Source organism: Neofelis nebulosa, chromosome 8 (genome assembly GCF_028018385.1).
Source record: "Neofelis nebulosa isolate mNeoNeb1 chromosome 8, mNeoNeb1.pri, whole genome shotgun sequence".
Taxonomy (NCBI): Eukaryota; Metazoa; Chordata; class Mammalia; order Carnivora; family Felidae; genus Neofelis; species Neofelis nebulosa.
Window position 1 is genome coordinate 132,362,100 of NC_080789.1, and position 23,683 is coordinate 132,385,782.

Sequence of the window (23,683 nt, forward strand, 5' to 3'; positions counted from 1 at the left end):
TTTTATTTTTGGGACAGAGAGAGACAGAGCATGAACGGGGGAGGGGCAGAGAGAGAGGGAGACACAGAATCAGAAACAGGCTCCAGGCTCCGAGCCATCAGCCCAGAGCCTGACGCGGGGCTCGAACTCACGGACCGCGAGATCGTGACCTGGCTGAAGTCGGACGCTTAACCGACTGCGCCACCCAGGCGCCCCACCCGGTTCTCCTTTAAAGAATCATCTTGGTCACTGAAAACATTAGTTAGAATTCAGTAAAATGTAACAGAGGAGAATTGAATTTTGAAGGTCTTTTTGTTGTAGTTGTTGTTGTGGCTGCATAAAACATATTGCAAAGTAACTAAAAATGTCCTTTTGGTTTAGTTTTGTAGAATACATAGTATTTTCAGCAATTAATTTAAAAGCATTGGAAAATTTAAACGATTCCTTTCTCTTTACCTGTCTTTAGCTATGGGATACTATTGCTACAACTATAATCAATTATCTAACTTCTTAGAGTTAGAAAGTATATTTGCTATCTAAGAGTTTAACTTTTTTGGTAGTTTTTGTCATTGTTAAGCAGCATTTTTTTTATCTTGTAATTTTTTTGGTAATTTGTAAGTACAGAAGCCTTAAACAGTAACATTGGATTTCAATTTCATTTTAGCAAAAACAACTGGAAATTGAAAGAACGACTAAGTGGTTGAAAATGCTAAAAGGATGGGAAAAATATAAGAACACTGAAAAGGTAATTAAAATAATGTTATTTCTATCTGATACTATACAAATTGAATGTGGATTTTCCTAATAAAAGCTTTTCTTAAATGATAGGAGTATTCATATTCTTGTTAAAAATTTCACTGTAACTTAATTTAGTAAATTAGGAGTATTTATGTTGTAACAGAATGTCTAGTTAAGAGAATGTACTGGACAGTGTAGAGGTAGGATGGTTTCAGGAGTGATTTGCTTCAGACTCTCCATTGCGTTGCCTATGACTTAGTTTCTTTCCCTCTCTCTTCTCTGACTTCTGCACTGTCAGCTTTATCTTGAGGTTGGCTCCCCTGTGTGATCAAAATCATTGCAGTAGTTCCAGGCTTCATATCCACATGTCACACTGCTCAGGAAGAGGGCTGGCCTCGCACAGCTTTCCCTGAAGCAGGAGCAATCTCCTTTTCAAAAGCTTCTAGCAAATCTCCCCTGAAATCTTTTTGCCCTGTATGGTTGGTGCTAAGTTTTAAACCAATTAAAACAACACACACATCTATTTAGTATCACCCCCAGTCTCCTCACAAAAGTCTTTATGCATTGGGAAGCTGTGAAATTCATGGTGGTAGAGAAAAGGGCTCTCTGGTTTTTTAATGAGAAAAGGGCTCTCTGGTTAAATAAAGTTGGGAATATCAGAACGAGCCAAAGTTCAGCAAAGTTAAGTCCTTTATTACAGGACTCCTCAGAGTCTTTATTATAACATGTGGTAGGGGGACCACACCTTGAGGGACCTTAAATTGAGTGAAACTTATTAGATGGTGGAAATCTTTTTGTCATAGGGCATCTCACAGGACTAATGTCCCTTTTCTTTTTGAGCATCCTAAATACCCTTACTTAAAGTCTCTTAGACTCTTTTATTATTTTATTTTCATCAGGTGTAAGTTCATTTTGGGATTGTCGATTTTATTAACTGTTGCTTTAGTATTAGGTTGGAACTCAAAGATGTTTTTTGAGAGGAATCAGTTTAGAGTAGAATGTGAGGTATAACATCTGTGCCCTTGTTCCTTATCATGCTGTCGCTCATACTGGCCCAAAGTTGGCACCTACTTTACCTCATGTCCTTGTGGAAAGATTGCTCAAGTGGTGATGACAGGGTACATGTTGACACACGGCACCTGCCTTTCATCTCCCATTCAGTCCTGCAAAATATTTGTAGAATTATACGGCTTAATGTTCTTCTTTAGTATACATATATCTATGAAAGTATGTAAGCCTGTGTAAAAATAAGCAATTCTACTAGGCTATTATTCTGACAGCAACTCTGGCTAATGTAGTTCCCAGGAAGAGAGATTTTAACAGAACTGTTTCCTTTGATGCGTAATTTTAAAGCCCTTTCCCACAGCTATAATGCTGGAACTATTTGATGATATATATGGTCCAATTTGATGTGAAACAAAATGTACCTTCTTAAAAGAATCGCTGCTTTTAGTTCATACCTAGTTTTAAATTGTACTGAGGCAAAAAAAAAAAAAAAAAAAGCACGTATTTTTCTTCTCTTCCAAGAGGAGGTATACGTTTTCTCTCCACAGATTCCTTACTTATGTAATGGTAATACGAAGAAATTTCTAAAAATATCTTGAAGTAAAAATACAGCTGTGAGGGGCGCCTGGGTGGCGCAGTCGGTTAAGCGTCCGACTTCAGCCAGGTCACGATCTCGCAGTCTGTGAGTTCGAGCCCCGCGTCAGGCTCTGGGCTGATGGCTCGGAGCCTGGAGCCTGTTTCCGATTCTGTGTCTCCCTCTCTCTCTGCCCCTCCCCCGTTCATGCTCTGTCTCTCTCTGTCCCAAAAATAAATAAAAAACGTTGAAAAAAAAATACAGCTGTGATAGAGAATATTGGATGGAGTTGTTAAGAATCCAAGCTTTAATGGAAGACTTTCCATTCAGGTTGTTTGTGTTGCTTGTGTGTTCTCAGCGTGAACACTGTCTCTCTGTTTTCACTGTGCCAGTGTTAAATAGTATTGGGTTTTAAAAATATAGTCTACTAAATGCAGTTATCTCTGGTTTGTTGTTTTTTTTTTTAAGTTTATTTGTTTTGAGAGAGAGCAAGTGAGCATGAGCAGGGGAGGGAGAGAGTGAGAGAGAGAGAGAATCCCAAGCTGAGCAGGGAGTCTGACGTGGGGCTCAATCCCACAACCGCAAGATCAGCCCTGAGCCCGTATCAAGAGTCGGACACCGACTGAGCTACCCAGGTGCCCCAAAGTTATCTCTGTTAAGTGGAGACATTACGATGTAATTAGTTGTGATGTAATTGTGTCTAAGTTGTGTCACAGCTGAGTACCTACGAAAGATACACTTGTTATTTTTTTTTAAAGTCAAATAACTGAATGGACCTTACATTAGCATTTTATTGTACAATGGGAAAATGGAGGCACAAAGTTTATAAATAAATTCCTCAAGGTCACACAGCTTGTTAGTCGCAAGCAGGAGATCCCACGTCCAGACTCAACGGTTCATTTGTTGTATCATCTTCTATGTTGGCTTTCCCTATTGGTGTTTGTCAGCAAAAGGTCCGAGGAAGTAGAACACGGTTATAAGATGCAGTAGGGTCTTGTGTATGGTTTAAAGCTGTTTTAGATCCAGGGGCTCCTGGGTGACTCAGTCGTGTAAGCGCTTGACTCTTGATCTCAGCTCGGGTCGTGGTATCACGGATCGCGCTGCACTGACAGCATAGAACCTGCTTCGGGTTCTCTCTCTCCCTCTATCTACCCCTCCCTCTGTCCCTCTCAAAATCAGTGAATAAACTTAAAAGAAAAACAAATAACTTTTTAGATCCGGACCTGAGGGACTCCTGCCTCTCTGGAGGCAGAGATGAAGGCGCTAATGGAGCAGGGAAGCTGAGAGAAAATGGAGAGGCAGTAAAGAGACCAGCAGAGTGAGCTTCGGTTTCATGGTATACACTTGCGGTTTTGCACGTCCCCCAAACTGAGCCGTGTTTGGTGGGCTGAAAAGTTGACTCACTGGCCGCCATGATGATGTGGATCGGCACATTCATCACTATTTTCAAACCACTAAGGTTAGAAAGAAGTATTGAACATGTTAAGTCAGTTGATGGGTTGTTTTTCAGTTGATGGATTTTTAAGAGGATTTGTGTGACTGAAATAGCCTACTTGATTGTGTTGGCAAGGAAACAAAGATACTGGAAGCAAAAGTAGATTTCAGGGAACCTTACTTTATTTTTTCTTTAAGGTTTGATGTATCATATCCATTAAATAAATTTCTAACAGTTCTAAAGGTAGTACTTTTCAAATTGGAATATTAAAATGTTGTTTACATCCAACATATAGACACTCTAAATCGTGGTTGTTAAAACTGTGGTTTCTGAAGTTGGACTAACTGAATTTCAGTTCTTTAGTTGGTTAGTTGATTAGTTTTAGGACTTAGAGTTAGTTACTTTACTTTTCTGCACCTTAATTTTCTCATCCATGAAACGGGGATGATAATAGTATCTCCCTCTTTAGGAACGTGATAATATTTTAAGAAATAAGTTGATATAGAAACACATATGCTGCCTCCTAATAAATAATCTGAAAATCGTAGCGTGACTTTTATTATTAAAGTTGTTATTGTTATTTGATTGATTATACTCCTCCCCGTCATCTCCACCCACATTTCCCCTTCCTGGCACATCTCTGTGTGTCCTTCAGTATTGATCTTCCTAACTCTGTCATGTACAGTTCATGCCTCCCTTCCTCCGTTACGGTATCTCTGATACAGTCTCAAGATGAGAGCCACTGTTGCGGGACCGATAAGAAGTGACCACCACAGCAGATTCACTGCCCTCACCTCAACACCTTTATTCCTAAACTTTTTCTGGTTTTCCCTTTGACATGAGGACTAACCACCCCTGCATGCCTACCGTTCTCCTTTTCCCACCCTGGCCCCCTCTGAGTCTGTCTCTGTCACAACATCTCCCATCAGGGTGTGACAGCTCTGTAGCAAGTACTAGATGTGACTTTATTCGATAATAAAGGAGTGCCGGCTGGTGCTGTAATTATCTGTTTACATAATTATTTTCACTGCTACACGCTGAGTTCCGAGGAACTTTTTCATGTTCATGGCCATAGTACCTAGTGAGTGCTGGCCACAAAGCAGGCAGTCACTACAAAGTTTCTTTTTAGAATGAACGATACTCATTTATGAATTGGAACGCACAGCTATCACCTTGTGCTGAAGTCTACTACTTAATTGAAAGCTGTGATCTCTTGCGAGGCAGTGTGATTTGCCGGAAGTGGCCTGGAGTAGGAGTAAGAAGATGAAGTTCTTTGACCTCAGCACCCATTTCTCTGGGCCCTGGTCTCCCAGCACTTAAAGGGGAGATGCACTTGCTTTGCCTCCTTTACAGACTGTTAGAGCCAGTACGAGATACTAGTTTGCCAGTTAAAAGATTCTCAACAAATGTGAACTGGGCTACCGTTCTGGAGAATAAGCAAATTTTATTAGTAACTGTTGTACTTGATATAATTCCTACTTTGTTTTACAAAATTTCCAAAATTTCTATGATAGTTGAAAATTTGTGATGAAAAAAATATGTTGCCATAATGTCAGTCTGTGATGTAACAGTGCAAGTATTTGAAAAACAATAAGCACAGTTTATTTATTTTAGGGTCTCATAAGGTAATTTTTCCTGATATATGTGACTTTGTTTACATGCTTTACTTCATTACCTCCTAAAGCTTGAATTCCAGATGCATCCCTTTTTATATTTCTTTTGAGCTTTTTAATTGAAGTGTAGCTGACATACAATGTTAGGTTCGTTTCAGGTGTATGACATGGTGAGGTGAGAACTATGTATGTTATGCTTACCTTTTAAGTACAGTTTCACTATCATCATTTTAATGCTTTCTGCTCTTGGATTTCTTTAATATTTTCTGATCCATGTATCTTAGTAAATTCACTTGAGCGGAACGGTGGCTACTAGCTACATGCATTGTGGTCTTGGAAAGATGGTCTTTGTTTTTTATAAAATGTAAAATCATTATCTTTTGCTAAAAGGCGGTGATATCTTGTGTGTGTCTTGGGCATATTATTTATCTTCTTTGTGATTCACTATCACCACCTAGAAAATTGGGATAATAACAGTTGTTGATGTGATTAAATGGGAGAAACATCTATAAATAACTTAAAATAGTTTCCTGGACATAGTAAATGCTCAGTAAAAGTTGTGCCTCGTTTTTCATTTTAATTCTGGAGTAGCATTGGGATCATTAATTTTTTCTTTCTAACCTGAAGTGTCTCTCTTATTTCTTCTTGATATAATCATCCCTTGATTTTTTTTTTTTTTGTTAGCACATCAAATCATGACCAAATGGGGTTTATCTGAGGAATACAAAGTTAGTTTAGCATCTGAACATCAGTTCAAGTAATTCAACATATATTAAAAAACTAAAACAAAAAAAAAAACACTTCATCTGAATAGGTGTAGAAAAGGCATTTAACAAATCAAATATCCATTCCTGATAAAAACTCTCAGTTAAGTCAGAATGCAAGGAAACTTCTCTGACACGATCAAGGGCGTCTACAAAACTGTTGCTGACATCAGACTGTCATGGTGAAAGAGTAAATTTTTTTCCCCCAAGATCAGTAAGAAGACCTGATATTTACTCTCATCCCTTGCTGTTTAGCATTATACTGGAGAATGTGATCAGTACAATAAGAGAGAAAAGCCATCTGTCTTGAAAGGAAGAAATCAAGCTGTCTTTTTTGTTTTAATTTTAGATTTACTGTAAGATGAAAAATGGACATTTATATATAGTTGTTGAATGAAAACAGTAAAATAATGTCTAAAGTCTTTTCAGGTCACGTAGTTTGAGAAATACATGTAGGAACTCTTATTTTTTTATTCATTGAAAACATCAGCCTAATGGAGATTCGAGTCCACCGAAGTTACTGTTTACCTGCCATCATCTTCCACTTGACTATTGAAATTTTCCTTTTCACATTTGCAGTAATTTCCACACCTTCTGATATTCATACCTGATGCTTACAGTACAGCATCTTCACAAATGTAGCAGATAATTTGAAAATACTTTTAGTGGGTGGTACTCCTTTAAAAAGTGTAATAATACATATTACAGCTTTGGAATGAATGTAGATGGCACACTTTCTTTAGGAAAGTAAATCTTAAATTCACTGTTCTTTTAAACCACACCCAGTTTACAATTAATGGTGGTTAATGTTCAGTACCTGGGAAAGCTCCAAGTAGCAGAGTCTAGTTTACACAAAATCTTTCCATATATATATGCTTGCGGTTAGAGTGACTGTGTGAGTTAACACATGGATGATTCTAGTCACTGTCTGCTGAAATTTCACATTTGAGGCGTAGCGTGTTCATACCAGGAGAACAAAGCTGAAATTACATACGGAATTTGCCTAATGAACCAACTTCATAACATTCGCTGTTTCACAATAAAAGTTCTACAGTGTTACTCATTTTAAACCATGCAATCGGTTTCATAAAGCTACATCATGACTTTGTTACTAAAGCATTAGTTTCCCAAAACTAGGTAGTATGTAGTAGGAGTTGAAACTCTGCTTATTAGTTCATAACTTGTCAGCATTTCAGTTAGAACTTACATCTTATTTTCTTAGCCATACTATTAACATAGATTATTTTGATCGTAAAGGTAATTATGTACCTATTCTTACCTTACTCCTTAAGATTTCTGCCACGATTTGTTTAATCATTTCCTTGTTTGGACATTTACTTTAAAGTTTCAGGTTTTATTATGCACAACTTTGTAATGACCACAATAGATTTGTATGTTATTTTGAATAGTTAGCCTTGAGGAAAAAAAAGAGACAATCTCAAGAAGGTGGCGAAGTGTATACAGTCTTAAGATTCGTAGAGTGATAGAAGTGTACAAGGACCCAAAGAGTTGATGAAACTGATGATTTATTCTTCATTTCGTTCAAAGGTGGTGGCAAGGTATTCCTGAAGAGCTACCAAAATTGAAAAGAGGAGAGGGAAAAGGGAGAGGCAGGGAGGGGGGGTGGTGGGTTGGAGGGGAGAGACAGGGAGGCCAGGAGTCAGGGAGAGAACTGAAGATTGAGGGTGGAGTTAGCCGAAGATAACAGGATATGTTATGTTGACACATTCTGGAGAGCCCCAGAGAGGGGTTGCTGCAGGAAAAGATATTGGGGGTTCCAGTATTTACACGCCATGAAAACACTTGTGGGACAAGGCGACCTTTTTGTTATTTGGAGCCTTTTAGACGAACGGGGGAAAAGGAAGAAAGTACATAACTAGTTAATTATATCAACAGGGAATGTGTAAATCGTGCTCACACCTTAAAAAAGAGCACTGATTATGCTTTCATTTTGTATGAGGGGTGCCTTTGTAATGGCATGAAAATACTGAAATGTACTAGTCCTATTACCACCTTCTTACTTGTGACTTCTTTCTGTGTATGTCTCCATCACTATCCAAAGAGGAGAGATGATAGGATCCAAGTGTGCCATGTCAAAATGTATCATTTGTCATGGATACTTTGAAAACAAAGGACTGACAGATATTAATTAGTTTGATTTGAGGGATCAATCTAAGATTTGGTCATTTGTAACCTTCAATTTATGTTTCTTTTAATAAGTTTCATAGGAGAATTTACAAAGGAATCCCACTCCAGCTCAGAGGTGAAGTCTGGGCTCTACTTCTGGAGATCCCTAAAATGAAAGAAGAAACAAGAGACCTTTATCGTGTGAGTATCTACAGCTAACTTGTTTTGAAATTGAAAAGTAAAACCCATTTCCTTTTGCTTTCAAGGTGATGTAAGATATTCATGTCATTTGAAGTTATATTAAAATTACAGTACATTGAGTTTTCTAAGAACATGTTATTTTCTATATCAGTCGGTCAGTATCAAGTGCTTTTCGTGTACTTGAAATGATCAGTGTTGGGGCATATTCGTGAGGAAAACGGACTAACCCCTCATCGCAGCTGCCCTCTGGCAGTGTGGTGTCACTAAAGAGATCTACGGTTCCCCCTCATGGACATGGTGGGAAGACGGCTGTGGGACTACCGTTATTCAACAGCTGCCTGTGTGTGCTTGACTGTTTGCTTCTGGGCATGAGAAAAAAGTTTGCCTCCAAGATTAGTAGGTATTTCCCAGTTTTGTTATTTATTAATAAAAAGTCCAACTTTTGACTCCGTGATGAGTAACACTTCCCTTAAACTAGCTAATGTGTTAAATTTGTCTAGTCATTCCTTCAATACCCTTTCTAAACCTACCTTTTATATCAGTGTTTGAAAGGAATAGGAAACATACCTAAAAATCACTCTGAAATATATTCCTCAGAAAATGTAAATAAATGGAATAAATTAAAGTAGAATACAATGGCTAACAGGAAAATTATTTATAATTTAAACCCAGTACCAATCATAAAGGGAGCTTCGGAATACTCTTGATACTTTCTTTTCTTTTTCATATAGTGTGTGTGTGTGTGTGTGTGTGAAATTTTATCAAGATGAAAGAAAAAAAAATGGTTAATTTTAAAGAGTTACTTATTTTGTGTGTCTGAAACATTTTTTAAATTTGCTATTTGGGCCCTACCCGGACTATGGGTTTATGTCTTAGGATTTTAGAGTTTCAAATTATTTTAGCCTGTTGATAAGATAATTTGCTTTTAGTACCATAGTTTTAGAGCCAGTATTGAAAGTGATGTCTGAGAAAACATACAGAATGTAACCCCAGCCCCTAGAACAGTGTGCCTGGCTACGTAGTAGTGCTCATTAAATTTTGGTTGAGTTAGTGAGAGAACACGGTTCCTCTTCCTTCGCCCGCTCCATTCGTTTCCTTGGGCTGCCACAGAGTGCCACAAACTGAGTGGCTCAGCACAGCGGCAGTGTCTTCTGTCTCACTTCGGGAGGAGAGAAGTCTGACGTCAGGGTGTTGGTGGGCCCAGGGTTTCTCTTCAGGCTCGGGGACACTCCTTCCTGCCCCCTCCTCGCTGCGGGGATTGCCGGTGCCCCCCGGGCACGCCTGGGCCCGCAGCCACATCCCTCGTCTCCACCTCCTCTTCACGTGGCCTTCTCCCTGTGCACATCTGTGTGTCCCACCTGATAAGGACGCCAGGTACTGGAATTGGGGTCCATCCTAATCCAGGATGGTCTCATCTTAACTTGATGACATTTGCAAAGACCCTAGTCCCCAAATCAGGTCACATTTCCAGGTTCTGGATAGGTGTGAATTTGGGGAGGGGGCCCTGTTCGACCCAGCACAGGTACTGGTAGCAGCACGGTGCTTTCAGTGCTTTTAGACGTTTTCTCTGTGGCATAAAATGATCCGGGCACTGGCTCACACGAGAGATCCATTCAGTACGTGCCAGTTGTACGATAGCAACCACAGAGGAAATGACTGGCCCGTCAGTACTTCCATCCCTTTCGAACACTGCCATCAGTTCCTCTTTTGACTCTGAGTGTTCCCGGCATCATTACTTGATCTTCTTCCTTTCCCATTCCTTCCTACTCTCCCTTCTCCAAAGATGGTGTGAACTGCCCTCTTCAGGTTGGAACTTCACTAGGAGTCGAACTGCTGAGATTTTTCTCAGGTGGGTGAGATGGTCCCTGGCTCCTGAGCTGGCGCTCTTGTCTACCACTTCCTCCTATTCTTTCAGTTGCACCTCAGTGTCATCCGCCTCTCTTGTGTCCGTGATCGGTCTCACGGCCGGCGGTTCAGTCCGTCGCGGTTAACTGCCTCACCTAGGGCCTTCTCAGCCTCACCTACAGGCGTCATAATCTTGTTGGCCCAACACACAGGGATATCCCGAGTTTGCACATAAATGCTTTCTGCCGTTCTTCCACCTTCAGGTTTATAGGGTCATTAGATCCGATTTCTTTGAAATGAAACGTGTGTTTTGTATTATTGTTGACACTCCTGGGTCTCAGCCACCCAGTCCCAGAGATAACCAAGAAGCTGCTTTCCCTCCTTGCACTGAGGTAAGAAATATGCTTGATTTCCTGTATTCTGTACTCTTGTGTGTAAACAGGCAATGACATCATCTTTCTGACCCGTTCCTTTTTTTTACTACTTAACTGGGATTTGCTTCTGTCTTGAGGCCTTTTTATGTTGCATTTCCTTGTCCTATAGAGAAAGTAATACTACAGACATATTTGGGTGTTTTTCTGCCTTTGAACTATTTTATCATGTCCTATCAAACATTTCTTTCTGTCTTTAGACTTCTCAGTTTTTGCCAGGAGGCCTGTAGAATGATAATTGAAACCTCTTTACTTGCCCATTACCTTAAAAAAAAATTAAAGAACAAATATAGACAGATTATCATTTTTGAACTAAATTTTGGTATCAACTTTTATCAGTGATAGTATACAATAACATTTTAGTGGTCGTGTGATTCTAATACAGTACTGTAAGTATCTTCCTCTGTATTTAGGACTTTGAAGTAGACCATGGTTACTCATCATGATTTTAAAAGCTACAGAAACTGCCATTCTCCAAGCTCCTGCCTCAGAACCCAAGAGTACACATAGTCATGAAACACTTAACACATACACTCATATTCCGGATAGCCTACTTCTTTCTACTTTTAGCTGAAGTCGAGAATTAGCAGTTGTGTTTTTATATGTGTTCGTTGGAGTTAAGACAGATATAGATAGATATAGATATATACACCAGTACATGGTAAATGAGTCAGTTATAATAGCGTATGTAGATGCTTAATTATACTTAAGCGTGGTTAAGTATAGATTCGTATAAATTTTAATCTCTTATCTAGTTAAACTTGGGAGATTAAATATATTCACGTAGCTCCCTTCCTCCCTGAAATGCCACTAAATTGACAGCAGTTTTTGAAAAAGCAAGCCCGCAAGGAATATGAAAATGGAAGAGAGAATGCTGCCAATTTTTGGAAACCAGAATTCAGACAAACATTTAATAAACTTAGCAGACCCGGGAAAATGAGATCCTAGGCTGGCTGTGGGAGATGGGAGACGCAACCTGATTTATATCTCAGAGTCTCCAGAAGGCTTGGTAGCTGCCCACTCCAGGTACCTCTGGGAGTGGAAGGGAAGCTGAAAACAGTGGAAGCGGTTCAGAGTCCGGTGGCAGAAGCAGTGAGACCCCCGAGGTCCCTCTGCAGCCCTGGCTCAAGGCTGAGGTCTGCTGTTTGGAGAGAGTGAACCAGAGGCCTCTGGACTGGAGAGGACACACACGTTGCGGAGGGTGGGGCCGCTGTGACCAGGGCACGGAAGAGTGCACGTCCTGCACTGGGGGCGTCCCAGCCTCTCCCCCTGTACTCCCTGAACGTTGGCGGCCACGTGCTTGGCTTCCCGGCGGGAGCCCAGAAGACACTTCTCTGGGGGACCTGCCCAGCCCCAGAAAATACACCCAGACGTACTGGCTTCAGGGGGACCCCCCAGTGGAGCTGCCCAGCCACGTCACTCTACAGTGAGGACACGGTGGTGAAGCCCCGCCTCCGCACACAGAGCTTTCCGTCAGCTTCTAGTGTTGTACTTTTAAATAGAAGCAGACGACGAAATACCTCTGTTCGTTTGAGGAAAGGAGCTAACATGAAAGACAGACGAGAACAAACGGAAAAAAAAACTTGTAAGAAACAGACTATACAGCAAGAAGAAAACTTAAAAAAAACAACAACCCATCACAGATATCTTCAGAGGGATTGAAATAGATGTTACATCCGTAAAGCAAGTACAGGATGCATTAAAAGGAACCTTTGAGAACAACAGAGAGTTATTAATTACAAAAAATCAAAATAGAACTGAAAGATTTTAGGGAAGTTTGAGAATAACAATTGAAGGAGTTTTCCAGAAAGATGATAAAGTCAAAGAGATGGAAAGTAATAGAGAAAATATAAGAAAATTGAATGACAGCCCAGGAGATCCCACACTGTGATAGCAAGAGTTCCAGAAAGAGAAAATGGGAATGCGGCAGGAAGGTTTGAGGAAATCGACACAGGAGTTACTGAAGAAATTACTCAGAACTGAGAGATGGGAGTCCGAGTTGTTAAGATTGAAAAGATCTGTCAAGTGCCCAACCCCGTGGATAAAAATAGATACAAATCAAGCACAGAAATGTAAAGTTTCAGAATGTGGAGAGAAAACTGCTTACAAGCTCCTAGAGAGAAAAAGATTTCATACAAAGACACCAGAATTAGAGTTGCAACACCGGAAGCTCTAGAAGACAGTAAAGGCAGTGCCTTTTGAGCAGAAGTAGTTTCCAGCTTAGAATTCTAAAACAGCCAGACAGTTAAGTAAGGAGGTAGAATTATCAGACATTCAGAGTTTCAAAAAAATTTACCTTCCGTACACCCTCCACAGGAGCTACTGGAGGATGTGCCCCTCCAGGACAAGGGAATAAACCAAGAAAGAAGAAGATGTGAGACCCAGGAAACAGGGGACCCAAGCGAAGGATGGCCCAGCTGAGGGTGAAAGGGACACCCCACACCCCGGCTGTGCAGCACATCCTGAGGTCCGGGAGCCCAAGGCTGGAGCTGGACAGGAGGCTGTGGCAGAACACCCGCAGGAAGTGGAAATGGGAGAGAACCTTTTCCCCGGCAACAGCACCAGAGGAGATCAGTGCGGCTTCAAGTGAGTTTGGGATTGGATTAGCAGCAAGCAAACAGAAAATGAAGCAACTCAAGAAAGAAGGCAATGATTAGCTTGAAGGAAAACAAAAACACTGTGCTGGAAAGCAACAAGAACTCATAATGGACTGCGTGGCCCAGCTGTGAAGTGCTTTTACGTAGTCTGAGCAGTGCAAACTCGGAGAAGTTCTTCCTTCAAAATTAAAATCTGTATGGTTAAGATGAATGAGAGAAGATGGTGGGAAGAGGAGAGGATGGGTGTGAGGGAGACCCGAGTCGGGAGAGGGTGGGGGTGGGTGGGTGGGAGGGAAGCTCTTCATTGTGTGCCTTTTCACATTCATTGGTGAGCCATGGGCTTCGTGGGTGAGCCATGGGCGTGGTCTTCCTAAACGAAAACAGCTTTTAAATGAGAATTATGCTTTGATTTATTATTTTAATGAGAATTATTTTCAACAACTGATTTCCATAAAAACATGCTTTCTTCCCCTCTTTTTTCTCTCCAGAAATTAAAGCACAGAGCACGGGGCTGTTCACCTGACATCAGACAAATAGACCTTGACGTCAACCGCACATTTAGGGACCATATTATGTTTAGAGACCGTTATGGTGTTAAGTAAGTAAAGTTTGAAATATAAATGGCATTTATAAATAGTGTTTATTAAAGTCTTCATTAACTTAAAACATGAGTAAATAGAATGTCTTATATGAACTATAATTTTGATGTATGTCCTAAAAGTTTAAGCTCGTTTGGTCTGTGTTGTATGAAACTTAGGATCTAGGTTAACTGAAATTTTTTAACCTTTGATATAGTAGATGCCATACAGTTGGTAAGGAATCATTTTATGATCCAAGAAGGGTTAAAAATACAGTAGCTACTTTTATTACAATCTTAGTAAAGAAATTTGAGATTGTGTTACTTTTTGAGAACCATGTCAGTGACAAATAGATCCCTATAAATCTGACCCCAAAGCATAGCTGAAACAAAAAAAGAGGAATGGATGAATGAATGAGTACTACCGTTTATGAACGAGAGGGATAGTTTTGTTGACCTCAGGATCAGGTAGAGTTCAACAAAAGAAACCGAAACCTGGTGAGAGGTGTGTATTCAGAGATTTATTGAGAGGAGTTGGTTTATACAGTAGCGGGGGCTGGCGAGGCACGTCCCCTGATGGGGAGGCAGGCCATCAGAAAGGACAAGCTGGCACTCGTGAGCACAAGCCGGGCTGCTTTCCACAGAAAGAGCTGCTCCAGGGAAGCCTCACATCGCTCTTAAAACCTTTCAACCGATTGAATCAGGCCCAGCCAGACTATCTAGGACAATTGCCCCTACTTAAAGTCAGCTGATTATAGATTGTAATCGCATCTACCAAATACCTTCTTTCAATAACACCTAGGTTAGCTTTTGAATAACTGGGAGTTGTAGCCTAACCAAGGTGACACATAAAGCTGACTGTGACCGTGTATCCTTGTCGACTCAGTTTCCGAATACAGATAAATACAAGGCCATACTTTTGCCTAACGCGATTTTGCCTAGGACTGAAACTATGCTAGTCCTTACCCCACAAGAGGATGCAAAGTCTTCGGTGATGGTTACTCTTCTGCTTTGATATTCTAAAACCTAAATATCTAATATAGCTAATACATTAGGTGAAAAGGGAAAAGGAAGGAGGAAAACAAAAGTATTTTAAAATGTATATATTTATGTATACACACACACACACACACACACACACACACACACACACACACACTCATGCCAAAATAAGAAATGCTCAGAACAGTGATAACCGTCATTTCTGTGGCTGGGCACGTGGTGGTGGCTGGGTGCCACTACACATTTCATATTCCCTTTGTCCTCTGCAAGTACCTCAGCTGGTAGTGGTTCTCTACCTGGTGGGATGACCTAACTGTTAATTCTGGACCATTAGCCGTCCTGCCTGAATTAGATTGCTGTATTTTTCCATTGACTTCAATCGCAAGGTTTGGTTATACTAAGAGACCCTCTAAGTATTCTCCTGTGTTCTGGACATAGTCTTCCTTACATCCATTATGTAGTAGCAACTCAGTTTCTCCTTAGTAACCAGGATCAACCCCTCCAACCAGTACAGTCAGCCTCCTTCGCCTGGTGATTCAGAGGCTTGAGGAGCCCAAAGTGGCTGGGTGGCAATCTCAACTACCAGTTCATTGGGATCACTCCTAGACCAGCAGCGCGTAAGGCTGATGGGATGGGAAGCAAACATTTTGCTAGTGGGCTACTAGGGATCATAGTGGGTTGAGCCATCCCCATTTCTGCCGCTTGAATCTTGGAACCTAGTTCCTGGCTGTGGGACAGACAGCACCATGTAGTGGGGGCTTATTGAGAGCACATACAGCTTCCCACGTGATGTGGCCCCAGCCCTGCACGGTATTGTACTGAGCTGGCACTGTAACAGGCTTCGCAAGGCCTCCATAGTTCTATGAAGCTGGCTGCTCCCATGTGGTTGATTTTGTAGTGAGAATAGTTCAGTGAAGGATGGCAACAAGTTTGAGAGATTGTGAAGCCCTTTGTGTTTTTTGGTGTCAATTTTATCAGAATGAATGTCCTCTAACCTTGAATTTAGACTGTATAGATTATCGTTCACATTTGAGCTGGGGGTCATTTCTTTATTACAACAGTGATTTCGTCTGGATTATCTGTTTTGAGGCAAACTGTTTATTTGTTTAAGTTTGTGTTTTTAAAAATAGGTGAAATAAGTAAATTGTGTTTAATATAAATTCTCTTTTCTCTAGGCAACAATCCCTATTCCATGTTCTTGCTGCATATTCTATTTATAACACGGTAAGTTGGAGCACACCCACCCACAGCTCTTTGGGCTGTATTCTGAGGAACTGGAGGAACTCTTGGGGCTCTCCCTGCCTCTGTGGGTCTTTTCAAGGCTCCTCTGGTGACCCTGGGGTCTTAGAACAGAGCCACTTTGAAGTGGGAAAAACCACCGCATGCCAGTGAATCTCTCGTTTTCCCCTCTTTCTCTGGATTGTTTTGTTGTTTTGTGATGTTGTTTGTCTTGTTTTTATTTTACACAGTAGCGCTGAGAATGAGCAGGGCTAGAAGTTTAGGGAGTCAGTGGGCAGATTAATTTTTGCTTGACCCTTGAACATTCCTCACCACCCCTGGGACCGAGGTTGCCTTTCAGGGTATGGACCTACTTGCCAAGCCCAGGAGCAGGCTAAAAGTAAACTTTTTGGTAATGGAACATGTTGTTCTTAACGTATTTATAACTCAGGGGAAGATAATAATTTGGGGAAAGATAAATTAGTGTTGAACCTAGTGTGGATGTTAAATAAATGCTTGTTGACTGGGTTCTAAGGAGGACAACCTTGAACCTTGAGTGTGTAATTTCTATTATAGTAAAGCGTTTCAGTTATGAGAAAGTTCAAGCTAGGACAAGTTAAAGAGTTTATTAAAGGCCATTTCATAGAAATGAAGCAATGGTTGGGCCTCATGGAATTTGGAGCTGGACAGGGAGAGTGAGAAGACTTCACTGAGAAAAGAGCTATACTCTCTGTCTTTTCCACTCTGAGGCCATGTGGTAACTCTGATTACCTCTGTAAACTGTTTGTCCCACTGTCTCTGTCCAGATTCCTTTCTTTGCCTACTTTTCACTTTTCCCATGGCTAAAATAGCACCCACAGAATGGTCGACATGACTATTCTTTCAAATTGCATTCCACCCTCTGATTACAGATCTCCTGGAGAGAGTATGGGATTAGTCAGTGCAGCCAATTAACTGTTCCCCTGGGGTCAGGTGACCTCTTCTACTCCAGCAGCTTTGGTTCATGTGGCACAAACATGAAGCCCTAAGGCCCCATCGTAAGCAGGGAGTATGGGGAGAGTAGGCAATTCTCAGAGAAGGGACAGAGACTGGTTGGGTATCCCAAAATGTGTCTATATAAAGGCCTGGAAATCCAGAGGAAAAGAGACAGCAATCTGGAAACTGTAGGAGGAGAGAAATTTGCCAGCATTTGAACAAAGAGGGGGAGTATTGAACTGAGAATCATACATACAAAGGAAAAATAAACCTAGCACTCTTTACAGAAGGTATAATGGTATTGAATAGGAGATAATAAAAATACATGCAGCTTTAGACTTTGTCCACACTTCTACATTCATTCTTGAATACAAATTTATTCTTTTATAGCATATAGTTCAGTGTTGTAAAAATTGTAGGCTTTATCTGTAGAATTGCCGATTCTTTAATGTGTTTAAGCATTTTCTGATTATTTTGTAGGGCAGGTTTTTATATGTGTATATCCATGTGATTTGATCTTAAAACCCCCAGTTTCTTTGTTCTCATTTGTCTTCAGGAAGTTGGATACTGTCAGGGGATGAGCCAGATCACAGCTTTGCTCCTTATGTATATGAATGAAGAAGATGCCTTCTGGGCCCTGGTCAAACTATTCTCAGGCCCCAAACATGCCATGCATGGTAAGAAAACCCCAGAGTTTACACAAAACAATAAACAGGGAAGGGAGAAAAAGGTAAATTAAAACAAAGTCAAACTTTGGGAAATGCTTGTTAGGGTTAAGGACAAAAAATTAATGTCTGGGAGTTTGTTCAGGTGATTAGTGTTTGTGAGTCATTTCTTATTTCCTCCTTCTTTATTGAACTTTGCTAAACATTTCTGTTCACGTTTATCTCTGTTGTGTTTGCCTCAAGGTATACTGTTGGCATTCTGAAATTCTCTCCTCACTTGCCCCCAGTCAGAAGAAGCTAATTTAGGTTTGGAGGAGTTTAGGAAGAGCTGTGTTACCGGGAGAAATAAAAGATGCCTTTTGACCAGAACTTTCAGACTGTCACGCAGTTCTCATTTCAGTGAGATGTGTGCTTTGCTTCTTGTAGCCATAAAATTGATTCCATTTTACAGTAAAAGGCTGCTGATGACATGCTGCGGGTACTTTGTTATTTAATACCTCAAAACTTGCATGAGTTTTTGGTTCTTAGGTTAGAAGACTGTTTTTAATAACCTTTTTCCTAAATCTGCCAAGCATATACAAGAGATTTTGGAGAGTTTGGATTGCAACTTCTCTTGGAAGTAAAAGTGCCATTTGCCCATATAATGCAAAATTATGTTCCCAGTGCCATCCATGATAATACCAAATTAAAAACATTTTTGACATGAATCCCTCTAAGAAATGGATCATCTAAGTTCCATTTGTGAGTAAGCTTGATGTGGTGAGGAACCTGCCACATGTTGAAAGTGATATTTTAACATTTTCAGAATTATGACTATAGCTTATTAAATCTCACGTTCTTACCATGTGGTTTCTATGGAGGTATTTTGTGGTGTGTGTGTGCGCGCGCGCGTGTGCATGCGGCCATCTCCCTCAGTTTTCCTAGGGAATTTTTTTTTTTTTTTTTTTTTTTTTTTTTTTTTAATGACTACTATTACTACTTCTACTGCTGATAACTATTTCTGGACACTTTGTATCCCATCAGTAGACTCCAAAAGTAAGAGGTAAGATACAGCATTTTGAACTGCCATCCAACACACAGTCATTTGAAAAGGCATCTAGAAGAAAAACAACTGTCCCTTATCCATCTTTATTTTGACTGGCGTTGCTCCTCTGTGCTGAAGTGCAGAGGCATGTGCAGAGGCATACTCAGGAGTATGTAATCACGTGGAAGACTGCCCAAGTTCAGGGAAGTCCTTTCTTTCAAACATACCCGATAGCTTACTTTCAGCAGTTGTCACCAGTCTAATCTGTAAAGTAACATTCTTACTATCCTAACGTTTGCATTTATTGTGCAGCTTAGGTCATTATCGTGGGTAAGTTTATACTTAGAGATATTTGCTTCTAGGTCTGCAGATGGAATTTTATAACTAAAGGTTGCCTCGGTTCTTTGCAAATCCTGTATGATAGTGATGTCACTTAGAAATGTATAGAATAAAGTGAGGGCTGAAGAATATGAGATTTTAAAACACCAAATGCGGGATATCACTAATAAGTGAAGAAATGTTAGCTATCTTAGCATCCTTGAGCTAGTGTTTATTGCTGAGGGGCATTGCCTTTTTCAAAATGAGACCTTTTCTTGAAATTCTTCCAATTCCCATTCTTATCAAATTGACCAGGAAAGTGGCACAGATATAGATTTTTTTTTTTTTATGACCTAATTTCCCTGGAAATTGTTACTATGGGAGGTATAGAATCTCTATCCCTGGAAATTTTTACAAATACCTCAGAAAACTGAAAATTAGTTAAGAAATAGTCCTTCCCCAAAGATTATAAAGCAGTGTTTCCCAAAAGCATGTCTCTTGCGTTCTTGGAGGAACACAGTTTTAATTTTTGGAAACAGATGTTCTCTGGGGGGGGAAAAAAAAAGGTGGACTCTAAGATCAACTAAGTCTGGCAGACAGAGCTAAACAAAGTTTCTTTAGTTTATAAAACATGTTAGTAGCATTAGGAAGCTCTTATGTATCATGAATATGCAACAAGGGTTCCTATAACACAAGGTCCTTCCTCTGGATTCTTTTTTAAAAACAGAGCACAGCTATTAACATCCTTCAAAGTTACAGAAAGCCCAGACTGGAAATAACTAATGGGAGAAATGATGCATCTGTTGAGGATACTTCCTTTCTAATGCATTGTGTAGAATATCTGAAAGGAAACTTGTAAATAAACATACATGTAGGGTTCCATGAGATAAATACACAAAATCAGTACTAATTCACCATTTACGATTTGTTACTTCCTAGAAATCTTACAGATTATATTGTATAATCAGATGGGATAAACTACAACGTTAGATAGAATGTTGATCATATAGTGCCAGAATGTCTTAGATGGTGTCAAATATCACTTACAGAAAGGATTAAAAATGATAAAAACTTTGGAAGCACAATATTAATGAAGTTGTTAGAGTAAGACTGAAAAAAGTAATGTTTGTTATGTAGGATATTGACAGTAAAATAAAATGATAAGTCCTTAAGACTAGAATAACCTATAAAAAAATTTGTACATTTAAACCACAAGGGATGCTTAAATCCAGAGAGCAAACTAAGGGTTCCTCGAGGGGTATCGGGTGGTTGATGGGCTATGTGGGTGAGGGGCTGTAATGAGGGCACTTGTTGGGATGAGCACTGGGTGTTGTATGTAAGTGATGAATCACTAAATTCTACTCCTGAAACCGTTGTTACACCATATGTTAACTAACTTGATTTTACGTAAAATTTAAAAAAAAGAAATTTTTAAAAATTTGCACATTTAAGATATGCTTTAAGATACTTTAAGAGAACAGATAATCCTGATAAATGGCTTCAGTTCATTTTTCATCTTTTCTTAATTTCTAACTTTCCCTTTTAATTCAGAAATATTGTCCTCTTTTATATTTTTACAAGGTTATAAGAGATCTCTGGCAAACAACTACTAGACCACAAGTTTCATTACCCAGAGCTCATACACGATTATTTCCTTGGTGGGGAGGACAAATATCTCACTAACTCCTGGATTTTTGTTGTTGCTGACAGTTAAAAATGGAAACAGTGTGTTGTATTTTAAAAGAGGGTTTTTGTTGTTACTGTTTATGAAAAACTGTTTTTATGTTTGTATTCTAGGCTTTTTTGTTCAAGGTTTTCCTAAACTCTTGAGATTTCAAGAACATCATGAAAAAATACTGAATAAATTTCTATCCAAGCTTAAGCAACACTTGGTAGGTAGATATGACTTTGACTTACACCCACTTACACCAGGAATGAAGCTAGAGGAATTGAGTGCAGCCTTTGGTCCCAATTACTTGATTGATTTGCAGTGTTGTCCAGTTCCTTTCCTATGCACTTGTCATTGCCAGGTGTTTGAAGAGCATGAGATTTGTGAAATTTAATTGTTGTTTATGTTTATTTTTGAAGGAGAGAGAGACAGAGTGTGAGTGGGGGAGGGGAAGAAAGAGAGGGAGACCTAGAATCTGAAGCAGGCTCCAAGCTTTCAGCACAGAGCCCGACACAGGCCTTGAACTCACGAGCCACGAGATCATGACCTGAGCCAAAGTCAGACACTCAACTGACTTGAGCCACCCAAACACCCAACATTTGTGAAATTGAGTACTGATGAACCATCACAGCCCTAACTCATAGAATCAAACCACTTCTTTGCAGATGATATATACAAATAATATAGTTTTTAAAGATATATGATTTCTCTGTAACTTTGGAGGCTTTTTACTTTAAGGCTCATACAGACATCCTTAGTGAGCCATATATATACTCTACTATAAAACACGATGAGTTAGTGAAGCAGAGATAGTTCACGGTAAAATGTGTTCTAGAGAATCAAAATGTATTACAATCCTGTATGCGAAGCATTTATTCGTAAGGTGATTTCCAAACGTGAAATTGAGGGAGAAAGAGAAAGCAAGAAGAGAAAAAAACTAGACATACTCTAGCATGAAAAAGATTTGGAATGAAACGGTTTTATGTTTAGTTTTGACAGCTACCTCCCAACAGCCTTCCTAACTTTTAGTATTAGATTGTCATATTTCATTTGCTGCAATCCAGAAATTTGAAGTCTTTGTTTTTTTCAGGATTCTCAAGAAATCTACACAAGTTTTTACACAATGAAATGGTTTTTTCAATGTTTCCTTGATCGTGTGAGTATTTGTTTACAAAACCCAATCATAAAATTATAAATACCAGATGAGGGGTGAGCTGTTAATCTTATCTCTGTTTTGTTTTTAATTATAGACTCCCTTTACACTAAACCTCAGAATATGGGATATCTACATCTTTGAAGGAGAACGAGTTCTTACCGCTATGTCTTATACAATCTTAAAATTACACAAAAGTAAGAAAATGTTTAAGTATAAGGATTTCACGAAAATCAAGGCTTGATTTAACTCTGATTTCTCATTCCCCACCCAGTTTCAAATTCCTTTTCTTTTTGTGGTGGATTAAAACATTTCTTGAAAGTTCATGAAGAAGTCACGTTTGGTTGGTAATTGGCTTTCCTTGGTTCCGTCACATGACTAGTAGCTGATTACATTACAGAGGTCTTTGATTTGTTTTTCTGTTTCAGTTTCATTTTCACACTGAAGCAGTGGAACACAGTGTCCCGATTTCACTATTAATATTATTCCAACCAAGTTTTGTTCCCTTACCCCTTTCATCAGTCTGAATCTCAGGTTTGTAATCAGAGACGAGAGAGACCAAAGAGACCAGGCCCTTAGTTCAAAGGTCTAGAGAGAGGACATTTTCCATCATTGTTTCTTTCATCCAGGAAAAAAGCCTCCAACTCTAAGCTATAGACCAAAGATGGGGAACCTTCTGCTTATCTGTCTACTTGACCACGTTGTCTCTGGGGCAAGTACAGTCACTGTCTCTAGTTGCACACATGCAACAAGGCTTTAAAAAGTCTTCAGTTGCAGTATTTCAAGGGCTGTATAAATTTGGCATGCTATGCCTTACTTTAGAAATCGAGAAATGAGAGTTTTCTTCATGGATATAAAGAACCTTATTCATCTTTAAGCCTCTGTTCAACCTTTATAGTTATAACTCCTCATAGTAACTTCTCTTGTAACTGCAGAGAAGAGAGTCACTGGAAGCTTTAGAACTTCCCAGAGTGCCTCAAGCCTAGGTCTTAAACATGCATAGTTTCACCTGTTTTGGTCCTTCTACCCTCTTAGGTCATTTTTGAAAGATTCATCTGTTCAGCCTCCCACCTAAACTATAAGCTAATTGAGTACTTGGGGTCATGTTTTGTTAAGTTTTTTCCCCCTGTTGTGCTTGGCATTGTTCTAAGTACATGTTAGGTATTTTAATATAAAATTGTTTGATTGCTTACTTGAAAAACATGACTTCGGATTATCCAAAGTTTAGATACAAATGAGAAGTCCCAATGAAATCAAGTTTGTATTGTTTACTCTGAAAGATAGGGATTCAGAAGTGCTGTGGTTCCTTTCCCTTAAACCCAGTCCTCACTCCTCCAGCTCACACACTGCTGCACTGAGAGAACTGTGTCCCGAGACTCAGGGTCTGTCAGAAAGCCACAGGAAATCAGTCTCTCCTACCCCATCCACCCCCTCCCCATCTCATTCCCTCCCCTCCTCTCCTCTCTGTGTCCTTTCTCTCTCTCTGGATCATGAACTAAGATGTGGAACAAAAGTATACTTTTTATTAAAATTTATATGTATTAGTTTAGTGTTCATTAAACAGCAAGAAAATAGAAACATGGTGTTATATTTCTCCATAGCTCTGTTCACCACCTTAAATTATGTTTTATTTGTATGACTTTTTTTTTTTTTAATGTGTGTGTGTTTTTGAGAGAGAGAGAGAGGGAGAGAGCACAAGCAGGCGAGGGGTAGAAAGAGAAAAGGAGATAGAGAATCTGAAGCAGGCTCCAGGCTCCAGGCTCCACGCTGTCA

General features: G+C 39.7%; 1 protein-coding gene across 9 annotated transcripts in view; it reads left to right on the forward strand.

The window, feature by feature from the left end:
* USP6NL (USP6 N-terminal like) overlaps nt 1–23,683 on the forward strand; it is a 231,352-nt gene that overhangs the window by 177,946 nt on the left and 29,723 nt on the right. For 8 of the 9 annotated variants that reach the window (XM_058681929.1, XM_058681928.1, XM_058681930.1 and 5 more), the window contains 8 exons: nt 644–724; nt 8,329–8,436; nt 13,798–13,907; nt 16,064–16,112; nt 17,638–17,758; nt 20,886–20,980; nt 21,848–21,913; nt 22,008–22,107. In XM_058681929.1, coding sequence (XP_058537912.1) covers nt 644–724; nt 8,329–8,436; nt 13,798–13,907; nt 16,064–16,112; nt 17,638–17,758; nt 20,886–20,980; nt 21,848–21,913; nt 22,008–22,107 — 730 coding nt within the window. Of the gene's footprint in view, nt 1–643; nt 725–7,521; nt 7,668–8,328; nt 8,437–13,797; nt 13,908–16,063; nt 16,113–17,637; nt 17,759–20,885; nt 20,981–21,847; nt 21,914–22,007; nt 22,108–23,683 lie in introns of those variants that run through there. The other variant, XM_058681933.1, reaches the window with a different exon arrangement.